Consider the following 13,059-nt stretch of genomic DNA (forward strand, 5'->3'; position numbering starts at 1 on the left):
TTTTTCTATAATAGGGAAGGAAACATCTTGTTATTATTTCCTTTCTAAAACCTCTAAAAAGAAAAATCTGTCAAAACGGGACCACCACAGAAGTCATGCCTGCCACTTAAAAAGTTTTTAGCTTGGGCACAAGAAAGGGTGACAACTCACGTTACTCTCTAACTTTTTTTGAAAATAAAGTATAACAGGAAGTGATGGTTATTTCACAGCCATAACATACATATGAAGCCAATTACTCAAAAGTCTGGAGGTTTTTTTAAAGCACTTCAACAGTTCTTGATTACAACAACTGACAGCAATGTGCAATACACTTCAACAATGGCAATTGACACTGATTACATTTTGATCAGTTCCTACAGTTCAGAACTCATTTGTTACTGAGCTTGTCAGACAAGCCACAGATACATTCAAGAAATCAAACTAAGCACCCTGATGAGAGGTGGCATCCTTTATAACCAGGACTAAATAATTCTGTTCTAAAGGCTTTGCCAACCAATTACTTCAGTAACTGAATATTCTCTCTCTCATTAAATCAATTATTTAAATCTCATTTTAACGTACAAGTCAGATAACATTTTCAATCAACTTGCTACCAGCAAGTCAGCATTTTAAAATCCAGGAGGCTTCTAAAGGAAATCTTTTATTTTCGGCTTTCCACCAAATTATCATTCTATATATTTTGAGAATCATATTCTTTCTATGGAAAAATAAGGCATCCTTTGGATTCATGGAATAAAAGGTAGCTGTCACATAAGAAGTTAATGACTATAGAGTGTCTATAGTCATCCTCTATTCAATTTTCACTGTTTTTAAATAAGTCAATCATCCCGAGCTTTACAATCAATGGACACACTGGAACTCGGTAAATTTGTTAATAATTTATCTGGGACTCAAACTTAAAAATGCATTTGAGTGTTCAATCAGAATGTATGTTCTACTATAAATAAAGTAGAAATGTTGCTTCCCTTCTGACCAAGGGACAGCACCTCATGGATTAAAAATGTAAACTAACAAGCACAGGTATAAATAGTTGACTTTTTATTGGGGTTAATGGTTCATAATTATATAACCAGTGGTCTTTTTTTTGAAACTGGAAATATTCAACCCAACCTAAATGCAAAGTACCTGCACCCTTCTGAATACTGATGTGAGGTTCCATTTTAAAGTATTTAGAGAAGCACAGTCATTGAATGAGACATTTTTTTCAGTTCCCCTAGTTTATTTTTTTCTCGAATCTTTGTGAAAAAGTTGTCCTATGGACAAAATAAGCAAGGTAATGTTTTTAAAGTAAAACTTCTCAATTAGTTTTATTTCTTTTCTATGGTCTGTGCTTAAAAATCAAAGCATCCACACTTTTTTTTGTCTTTCAAATTTAGAAATAACCACCAACACACACAAGCTACTACCGCACTCTCTCAATTTCCCCTCCCTTGCTATGTTCCTTCTTAAGTGGGGAAGGAAGAATACGTAATGATTTCAAGTTATCTTAGTTATAACCTACCAATAACTATTACAATTATCCTGTTACATTCTCACTGTTTGCTAAAAAAACCTGACTCACCCAAAAACATCTCATCTAATATTTCTCTCTGCTTTCCCCAACTGCTCAAATTTTCTATTAAAAAAAAAAAGCAAAAAGCTTTTACCAGATTACATATGCCACAGGGGAAGGAGAGAAAAAACACCTGCAGAGGGAATGAAGGCTGTTGCTCACTTGGACATTTTCTTTTGGAAACTTTAGCAGCTTGGTGCAGAGAGCGCTAGAAGGCTGCTAGAAATCCTGCACACTGCTCCCTTCTGCTCCTGGGATGGAAGACAACTAAGGCAGCCATTCTCATCGCCATGGGGAGGACCCCAGCCCTCGCCTCCACCCAACCTCGGAGGGGGGGAATGACTTGTCCGTTTAGAGCCCCTTCTCTTGTCAGCTGCCGTTAGCGCCTCTTGTTGGCAGGGGAAGGAGGAGATGAGAAGGGAGGAGAAGAGGGAGGGGAGGTGGAGGAGGTGAGAAAGGGAGAAGAAGAATGGAGAGAAACACTTTTTTCTATTCTCACCTTAAATGTGAAGAGTGAAAACACACCAAAAAAGGAGGCAGGTGGCAAAAACATGCGAGATATTTTAGCACGCACCTTTTTTTTTTTTTTACAAATTATCGCAAGCTTTCATATGAGTATTTAAATGCCTAAAACATTTTAAACACACACAAAAATGTCAATAAGAGAAAAATATCAACGTAAACCATGAGTTCTCAAGAACTAAAGAAACCAGTTAAATGGAAGTTCTTGTCCAGTAACATTAAATGGCTGGGGATCTTTTCTCAGATATTTTAAAATTAGATTTTTGCTCATTTCCACAAAGGAAATGCAGCAAACAAACAGTACTTCAAAAAATATACAATTTGAATTAAACATTACCTGAAGGAGCAATCATTTAAAAAAAATAACTGTCTACAACCACAAATGGGCAAAGCCATCAGGATTAATTTATCTCACAGGACAAAAACACTGGTTTAAAAGAGCAAAAGTTAAAATCTGGCAGACTCACCCATTTTTTTTCTCTTTATGATATGTAACTTAAAACAGGAGAAATGGGAAAAAGTTGGAGAGAGAGAATATCCAGGGGGTGGTGTACACACTGCTACTCAAAACCTCTACAATCTTTTTATGGGGGGGAAAGATGTATAAATTTTAATTTGAACACTCACTAAATCAGGAGCTAAGGAAAGAAACAGCTCAAGGAAATCTTAAATTTATTAGGATATATTAAATAAATCTATTTTGTTAAGAGCTAAAGTTTGAGTTGGTAAAGTAACAAGAAAGTGGTATTAATGGTAATTAAAATACAAAGTTTGTGACTGACAATCTTAAATTCATACCAGGAATTATTTATAGTTCCAGTTAAATAATTTATATTATGCAGCTCCCCCCCCCCACCAAACGAATTACTTAAAAAGGAAATAACAAGTCAGTGCCTCTCCCTCACGTCAAGTCCCCAGTGCCTCTGCATGGAGAACACTACTGAAAACACACTTCCCTTGCCAGCAACTTAAATGAGGTTGTGTCACGCTTGTATCCCAGACTTCTCCTGGACTTCTCTACTCTGAGTCTCTTGAAAAGCGACTACAGTTTTCCAGGTCATGAATTTTTGAAGTATTTTAAGATACTTGTAAGTTAAGGACTATCTGGAGACATTTCCCATGAGCAGAGGAAACTCCCACCTTAGTTCAGAGATACAGATCATGTGGGATTATATGAGATTAAGAGCAAAGTTTGAGTCAGTTTAGCACTTCAGTGTGACCACAGACACACCCCATTTGAACTTCCTTGAACGTGAATGAGAAGATAGTAAGAATAATTGTAGGATCCTATGACCAATTTAATGTCAAAGTGTGACTTTCAGCCAAAATACCCCCTTCGGATACCAAGAATCCTCCAATTCTTATCATGATCACACCATCTTGGAAACAGGAGAAGTGTTTCTAATTTTAAAATTAACAAAAAGCAGATGCTGCAGTCCCATTAAACTCGCCCAGCTGCTACTGAACCACTGGCAACCTGAGTCTATTTAATTTGGAGACCACTAATTTGGTAAAAAGGAAAATCTGACTGCCAACATTGTACACCCAAGTTAAATCAGAGAGGCAAAAAACAAAAACAGCTCGTGAAAGTGAATGTATCCTAAAACAGCTCTCCAACTGATGATGGGAAATTTTTCCTGCGGTTAATTGCTTTAAAAAAAAAAATTTATTGCTTGTTAAATCCTTAATTCAAATACAGCCAAACAAGCAATCCTATCTGTAACATGTCAGATGATTTTATTCAGCCTGGTTTATGCTCCCTAAACATGAAGCTTGGCTACAATGATTTAAGATGCAGTCAGGTTTAAATGCACTGACAGCATGCCTGAGGGCATTGTTAATATAGATTAATTAAAGTGAGATACCAAATTAATTAATATTTAGCAAGGTCATTATGACAGATTGGTTTGACATACAGGCCCTCAAGCCTGATGAGTTATCAGCACTCCTCAGGAGGCAGCCTGCTTTGGGGTGGGGAGAAAAGTGGGGCACTGTACAGGTGGTACTGAGCTGACAGCAATGCGGAATGTAAAAGTGCTTTGTCATTCACATAATGTCTGGGGTAATGAAATGGATTCACTTTCTGGCTTCCTCTAGTTTGTGATGCCAAAGAACACTGTGTTATCAGCACAGATGGAGCATGCATGGTTCTGGAGAAGAGCCTGGTGCAAACTGCAAACAAGCCACTGTGAATACCAATGAATCCCTGAGAATCAGACCCTTGCTGTCGAGTGACAGTTTTGGAAGCTCCATAAGAATGAGTGAGTCCCAGTGGGTCTTGTGCAACTAGATGTACTGTCAAGACTCTGGACAGGCAATTTGGAAGCCATGAAATCACTGATGCTGGGCTGCTACTTCCCTGTGAGGGGCAGGCACAAGAAGACATTCACCCATGAGCTGTGTTCTTTTTTTCTTCCATTTCTTAGTAAGCAAAGAGGGAGTAGATAATCTGTGCAGATGTCATTAATCTACTTCTCTCTCTCTCTGCTCAAGAGAATCTAACCCAGGCCAGAGACGAAAAGAATGGATTCACAAGTGTGCTGTACATTACTAGGAAATATTAAGTTGTAAAGTTCAATGAATATAAACAGATAACACATGGAAAATGATTAGAAAAGAGGCATACCCATCAACATACTCAGAAGTCTCTGGACCTTTGAACTCACCCCCACAACTCTGTACAATCCTTGGTCATTTATACCTATTGGAAGAGACAAAACATTAGCAAAGTACAAGACTCGTATTTTTAAAGCTGTCAACAAACAGTTGCATTCAGAATCTTTGCTAACTCACATTAGCAGCCTTCCTGTTGACTATAAAAATAACGTTTGACAAAAGCAAGTGTTTACCAACTTGTTTTAGCAGCTTGGTGTTCATGAATTATGGCTGGAAAATAATCTCCTAAAACAATGCCCCATGTGGGCAAAACGAGTCAATGTTAATGAAATAAGTCTCTTAAACAGTACTCATGTAAGCCAGTGCAATTTGTAAAGATGCATTATAACTTTCCTGTTTATTATGTTTACTTTTTCCTGACATTTTTCTTAAAAAGTTTTAGCCTTTTAAAAGTAACATGCTGATTAGCACAGAGAAAGAAGTCATTGTTTGGGTGATTCCTGAAGACCATGGAAATGCATTCAAAACTAAGGCAGAATGGCTTTTGTTTTTTTCTTTTTCTTTTTTTTTTTAAAGAACTGTTGTGTGCACTGCCCAGCGAGGAGCTCCGAAACTTCAAATGAGTCTCACCACAAACCATACATCAAAATCACAACCACTGCATTCTGCCTCCGCAGAGACCTGGAAACAAAACAACACATCTCTCGGCACAACAGACAAGAAATAGAGGCAAGAAAATTTACTGTCAAACATTATTTAATGTATTGAACACATGGTCTTCTTTAAGTTCCGATTTCAAGAGACCAAGTGGAGAGGACATTTTTGAGGCAGTCAGGAAAGTGACTGAGTGGCATTAAGATTATGTCAGAAAATGTCTGTATTTTTAAGGTACATGTTGAAAGTAGTGAAAGTAACCTATCTTAGATTTTCTTTAAGAACAAGGAAGAAATAAAGTAATTTTTAGCAAAATCTTGGTAACTGTTGAGTCTAAGCAGTAAGAATATAGGGGTTTACTGGACCACTCTACTTTTTTTATGCTTGAAAACTTTCAGAATAAATAATGACTTCCAAAACACATGACACGTTTTCTTTATTTCTGCGTCTATTTTCTGCACTACCAATGTTAAAACTAACAAAGAATAGGACTGGCTGACAAGGTTTCTAACCCCCAAAGTTTTCAAAAGAAAACAAACCACCACCAAAAAGGCCATGGAATTTGCCCAAGGGAGCTTACTTTCTTTTTCCCTCTGCACAGGGCGATGAAAAGAATACTAGACAGAAGCTAAAGAACTGGACTCAAGCCACAGGTCAGTCACTCCTGCACTCTGAGACCTCAGGCAACACAGGGAACTTCCCTGAGTCTTCAGGCTGCATCTGAGGTCAAGGGCAGCCCTCTGCAACCCTGTGGGTCATGGTGGCAGGAAAGTGAGATGACACCAACGGGTATAGCGTCAATTAGAGTGCATTGCATACACAAGGGCTTCTCTTATTCCTTGCAAAAACGAGTGTTTCTTTTCCTTTTCTCTTTTTGCCTTTTGTTTCTTCTTAATCGTTTTCTGAGCTTCTCAAATGCACTATTTGTCTGTCTGTTATGGGCTGAATTGAGTCCCCTGCAAAATCTGTTGAAGTCCTCACCTCCAGTACCTCAGAATGTAACTGCATTTGGAAATAAGATATTTAAAAAAGGTAATGAAGTGAAAATGAGGTCATCAGGGTGGGCCCTAATCCAACATGACTGGTGTCCCGACAAGAAGAGATGAGGCTGGGACACAGAGGAAGGCAGTGGAGACAGAGATGAGGATGGGACACAGAGGAAGGCAGTGGAGACGAAGGGCAAAGGCAGTCATCTTCCAGTCAAGGAGAGAGGCTTCAGAAGAAACCAGATCTGCCAAACACCTAGATCTTGGATTTCTAGCCCCATGAACAGAGAGGAAATCAATTTGATGTGTAAGCTGCCAGCCCGTGGTACTTCACAGTGGCAGCCCTAGCGAACAGCGCCCCTTCTCTCCATTTGTCCTGTAGCACTCAAAGAACCAGAACGGCGGCAAGCTCTTCAGTCCTACAAGCCTATGCACAACGCTAAGGAATCAAAGTAGCGGAGAGGCACCTTCCTGACGGGAAATGCTCACTGACTCCAAGAGAGGAGAAAACGCAGGTCAGCCCTGCCAGGAGGTGGAAAAGGGAAAGGAGATGGTCGATGAACACAAGCTCAGAGCTGGAGCCTGCTACAGGAGAAGCCTGGACCTCCTTCCTTCCTTCCACAGGACAGAAGACCACGTCCAGGGAGTTTAAAATACCAGAGGATTTTCTGTGTAGTACTAGTCAATTTAAGAAATCTAAAAGAGTTTGACCTCAGTGCAATCAGTCAAAGGAGCAAGTCACATTCTGCAAAAACAAACATGCCTCGACGAGCAGGGCCTGATACATACAGGGAATGGAAATAAGAATGTTACTTCGGCAATAATCATTGCTCTGTGCTGGCAATTACTATCAGATAATTGATCAAGTTCAAATTCATCAACCTGAGGGAAGCAGAGTTAATTGCTAATGCATAATGGAAGGTGTCAAGGGGAATTAATGCTACTCAACATATTTTTTACTTTTTTTCAATGAAATTTAAATAAACCTCATACAAAAAGCAGCTTGGAAAGAGTCTGTAACACACACACACACTCAAGTCACATAGGATTTTGTTTCTTGTTACATTATCCTTAAAAGCTCTGAACTAAGAAACCTGGAACACATTTATATCTCTGAACACACATGGCATACAAAAGACATCAAATAAATACATTTGAAGAATATAAGCCAATCAATATGCCAAGTCATATCAGTGGGTTTATCATACTCTCTCGCTTCCCTTCCAAACTTCCCTCTTGCAGCCAAAGGGAACACTACTACTAGTTACCAAGTATTAGAATGCTGAAATTTTCTTTGACTTCCTGTCACTTTCCAAATTCAACAGGTCAATGCCTGCATTTTCTTCAAACTTCAGACTAATCTCTGCTTCTTCAACACAGCCTTGAATTTTATGCACACACATGTATTCAGGCTCCTTGCAGGGAAACAAACCACCATAATCCACTCTGCGTACATTATTTTTTCTTCTTATTGTTCCAATCACTTTGATTATCTCAGGTCTCTTCCATCCCCATTTAAGAGTAAGACATCAGATCAAGTCCAAACTCCTCAAGCTGAACAACTATGTAAAGCATAAACACATAAATATCCACAATAGGCCTCACCTCACCTACCCACATTTATTGCAGAGTATCTGCCTTAATCAGAGCAGACCCCTGATGACCACCAACAAATGACCAAACTCATTCCCTCCCCAGGTGGGGGTCTCCTCTGACAGGAGTGTCCTGGCCCTTCCCTTCACAAGCTCCTCATCTGTCAAACATTCATTCATCCTATATGTGCCAGGTGCTATGCCAGCTGCCCAAGGTTCAAGTGTGAGCAAAATAAAGCCCAATTCAGACCTTCAAAACCAGACAAAAGCCCGCCTTTTCTGACACCAAATTAGAGCGATATTCTCTTTTTTGAATATGACTCGTAATTAATTCCTTTTAACATTTGATCACAATCTCATATTCACAATTCCCAAAATCGAAAATCTGACTGCCTGTCCTGACATCAGGTTATTTAAATCTGTGTTTTTCCCCAATCAGTGTGAATATTCATATTTCACCGTGTTAAAAGTAATTTCCACAACAAACCGACCAGGAGATGTTATATACTAAGCAGTATACGTCCCGAATTACCTTTTCTAAAACACATCTGACCTCTGAATTTTCAGATTAAGAATTGAAGACAGGTAATTAACACACTCATACAGAAAAGGTAAATAGGGAGAAGAATACAGAATGAAAGGAAGGAGAAACTGGAAATAAATGAGAAGACAGCAGGCTAGAAATTGCAGAGCACTTAATTTTCTGTTAATTTCATAAAAATTATTGCATACGTAACTATAAGCACTGAGATAGAATAAAGTGAAGATATGGGATAAAATTCCAAAGAGAATAAAAGATAGCAACTTAGGATCAACCCAGCAATTAAATCTTTTCTTTCCCTAATTTCCTCTTTTGGCTTCAGGAGCAAATTTTATACCTGATAGCTCAGTATTCTCAACACCTTACATGGGCTTCAGCACATGGTATATATTTAATGAATGAACTGGATAAACTGAATAAATAATTAATAATTATTTAGTAAAGGAATATGGAAAAAAAAATTAGGAGAGACAAAAAGGATTACTATTAGAAAAGACAGGTACAGCGATATAAAGGAGGGAGGCTCCAGGTGGAACATTAACACTTCTGACGGAAACGGGCACAAAATTATTAAGGATTTTCCAGATATATGTTTCTAAGAAATAAATGATGGTATTCCATGGGGCTATAAAGTAACATTTATTCCAGTCTCATCCAGTAGCCGGCAGAGTACATGGCGTGGAATGAGATAAACTGATCAATATTTGCAGAGGGACTGAATCGTTTATTTGCACTTGTGAGTGCTGACAGTAGGGTAAAGGTGGTTCATGTTCACAATCACAGGATATACACCAAAAGTCTTCTGCATATCATTAATGAGGCACATGTGCATGTGTGTGTATGTGTATGTGTGTGTGTGTGTGTGTGTGTGTGTATATATATATATATATATATATATATATGTACATGCATAAATGCATATATAGCTTTACACATCCCACCAGCACTGCAAGGAGAAACTCTCCTATGGGCTATGTAATGAACACAATGTTATCCACATATAAATTTCATTGCAATCGTAAAGATGTTTTATAATTATACATATGGAATTATAAATATTAACTGATCTCAGAAGATTCTTGAAAATGTAAGGAAGAAAGCACTCCAGGTAAAATGATTAAGAAAAACGTGAGAGACTGCCCAGCAGCAGGGCTAGGACCCACGTGCCGTAACGGTTACTCAAAGAAAAGCAGTGAAGGGGTTCGTGAATATGGTTTCAGGGCATAGGTGAACTACAAACATTGGGTAATGTATTCCTTACATGTATTTTTAACTAATTCTCAATAAACACTCTGCTTAAATGTCTGTGTAGGGAGACTAAGCATTTTCCTGGCTATCCATAAAAATAAACAGGTTCATACACAAAGACACCCTTCCAAGACACTGGGCAATTAACATTTTAACGTTCTGCCAAAAATGCATGTTTTTATTAAATTATTTTTAAATATAAGCAGACAGAGCCAAAAATGATTTGCTCTGTTCCATCAAAGGGATGTAATATTCAACATCACAAATATAAGATATTGTATTTATAGAATTACAGAATTTTAAAACTATGTAATAATGTATTATTTTTAACACGAAGTCTTCAATACTATCAAAAGCAGGGTAAGAGACAATTTCTGAGCCCTGAGACAGGAGACAAACTATAGCTTATACAAAGATGAGAAACTCAAAATGATAATAGTATTTTAACCTTTCTAGATCTTGGTCCCCTCATTAAAAAGAACACGTATAGATATCCCGGAAACCCAAGTTTACTAAGTTCGTAGCATATTACAAGTTAAGGTAACTGGTATCCTGAAAACTTCCATCTCTACCACCTCCCTGTTGAATGACCTGGCAAGTTATTCAATCTTTCTCAGCTATTTTACCTGAAAAATGGCATTAAGGATGGCATGGTGGTAATGTGAAAACTAAAAGAGATAATGTCTATAAAGCATCTGTAGGAGTTTCACACACCAAGCACTCACTAAAGCTTCAATTGTGCATAAAATTCAAAATTAACATCAAAATAGCTATGCATAATACATATAAAAGCCACCCTAAACAAGGCCTGTAGTCACCCTAAACAGCCTACTTTCCTAAAATAAAGCACATGTTGGGAAGACAGAGTTTATTTAATAGGAGTGACTCATGGAAAATATAAAATTCCTGTTAATCAGGAACATTTGGAATTTCTCCCCCCTAGGATAATAATTATTTGGGCAGCAGAGAGAAAAATATTACAGACAACTCCTATCTGCCAGGAACGAGTCTGCTTTTTCCCTTCTCAGGAAGTCTTGCTTTCACTTCCACGTGGGCCTTCCCATACTCCCGCCTACAAGCCCAGTCCTATGTGGTGATGACCAGCCTCCCCACCAGCAGGCTCTGTGAGGAAAGCTCTTAAGGATTCCATTCACATGGTCTTCCCAAACCAGCCAGAGACTGAGCTCAGAAACCCAACAGCTCGGCACAGGCAGGTGGCCATGCCTCCCGAGGCCGACTGCCACATCCACTTCCGTTACTGCTTCCCATCCCAGAGTAAAGTATGCAAAGGTTTCAGGCAGATATCCAATCCAGGTCTAAGGCAGTATTTTTGGAAGTATTGATCATTTCAAGACTCTTCAGCCGCATCTAAGGCTTGACTCCAAGTCTCATCCTCTCAAATCCAAATTCAAATACAAAGGTATTTGGGTGATATTAGGGTCAGAATGGACTGTGTATTCCCAGTACTCTGTGTGGCTGGCCTCACTTCTACTTCTACTTTCTGGCCAACACAAGACAAAGCATTTTGCTTCAGACCAGACAACCCCTCAACTTGCTGCTATTCCTCATATAACCACCCAAGCCAGGGGGCAGAGTGCCCAGACAGAGGCTAGGAGAAAGCTACAGTTACAGGAGTGTCCTCTGTGATTAGGAGCGCTTAGGGTCCCAAACTCTCTCCTGAGGTCTGGCATCTTGCTCTCCCAGGAGCCGAGATCTTGCTACAACTCATGCACTACGCCCTGCAGTCTTCCCCACCAGCATGAACCTGGGGATGGACTATCTCACAGCCTTGGGGCCTTCCAACAGAATTCAGCTTCCCTCGTACCACTGTACTGAGTTGTCGATCAACTCTTCCTCCCTCCTTGCTCATACTGCCACAGGAAAGGTCTCAGAGAAAGAAGACCAGGATCTGGATCCCTGCTCTGCCACTTTCTAGTTGTGCGAATTATGGCAGGTTTACCCTCAATAGGTTCCAAGCTTCAGATCCTCATATGCACCTAAGCCTAATAAAGCAGACAGACCTGCCCCACAACCTCCTGACTTTTGTAAGGATTGGGTGAGCTAGAGTACATGAAATACTCAGAAAACATAAAACACCACTTATTGCAATTTTAAATATTGTCAGGTATGGATACCACGTTGACATTATGTCTACCATTAAGAGACTCAGTGTTGCAGAGATTCTCAGTAAAATGGGACAAATCTTTCTTGGGCTGCTGGTACACCTACAGAGGTTCAGGAGGGCGGTGGTGTGGCAAGAAGACCAATGTCACTTTAGAATGGCTTCCCTCAACACTTCCCTTTCCTATTGTCTACACTCTCAAACCCCCTCTGTTTCTTACAATTTTTTATTCTCTTTGTTCTTTTGTTCATCTCCACCATCCTCAGATGATCAGCCTCTACAGACTCCACCTCCTCATGTTGCTTGTCGTGAAGAACACCGGGATTAGAAACTCAGTCTTGGATCTGAGTTGTCATCTGCTGCTTATGATCTCTGAGATTTACGGAGTCAAAGCATGTCTCCTCACTTCAGTTGCTTGTGTAAAATGGAGAAATACCACCGTCTCACTGCATTCTTGTGGAACACGTACGATGTACCACCTGCTTATCTCTAGCTTCTTGCCTTCCCTACGTCCAATGGTCTCTTGGTTTTCCTCCTACCTGAACTTTCTAGAGTACCTGATACAGCTGACTCCCTGCTCTCTGGACTCTCCTTCTTGGGATTCCTCCGCCACGCTCTCTCCATTCTCCTCCTACCCCTCCGATTGTTCTGTGTCTCCTTCATTATTCTTCTTCCTCACATCCTCTAAATACAAAGATCCCCAGAGATTCCACTCTTTGCCCCAGCCTCTTCCTTCTTCACCATCCGCCTGCACGACGTCTGACACTTAAAACTTCACCTCTCTGAAAATGATGTCCACCTTCTCTCCTGCTGCTTTCATTCTCTCTTTTCTGACTGAAATGTCACATGTGCCTTCAATTCACGATATCAAAAAGCAATCTATATTCCTCTCAAACCTACTGCTCCTCTGCATTCCTTGTCTTGGCTAAAGATGTCTTCATCTACCTTGCCCGAAAGCTTAAGAATCACAGTTTTTGCTTTTCACTTTTCCTTCCCTCCTTCATCCACAGGTCACCAGATTTTATTTTTCAGTCAAGTCTCTCTTGCTATCCATCCCTTCTTTCCAATGCCAATGCCCCAGTTTAAACCCTCATCATGTCTTATCTGGACACTTCCTGTCAAAGATCTGAACATGCCCCTGCTCAAGCATGTCAATGCCTCACCACTACCTGCAGAACTGAGGCAAATGCACAGCAGAGCACCTGGGTGTCACACTCTGACCTCAA

General features: G+C 39.7%; 1 protein-coding gene across 6 annotated transcripts in view; it reads right to left on the minus strand.

Moving 5' to 3' along the window:
- Positions 1–13,059, minus strand: part of ARHGAP10 (Rho GTPase activating protein 10) — a 275,052-nt gene that overhangs the window by 111,120 nt on the left and 150,873 nt on the right. For 5 of the 6 annotated variants that reach the window (XM_073232592.1, XM_073232594.1, XM_073232591.1 and 2 more), the window contains one exon: positions 4,701–4,775. The exons of the other annotated variant lie outside the window; for it this stretch is intronic. In XM_073232592.1, the coding sequence (XP_073088693.1) occupies positions 4,701–4,775 (75 nt within the window). The remainder of the gene's footprint in view (positions 1–4,700; positions 4,776–13,059) is intronic. 6 annotated transcript variants of the gene reach the window in all.

Source organism: Manis javanica, chromosome 3 (assembly GCF_040802235.1).
Source record: "Manis javanica isolate MJ-LG chromosome 3, MJ_LKY, whole genome shotgun sequence".
In the NCBI taxonomy this organism is placed as follows: domain Eukaryota; kingdom Metazoa; phylum Chordata; class Mammalia; order Pholidota; family Manidae; genus Manis; species Manis javanica.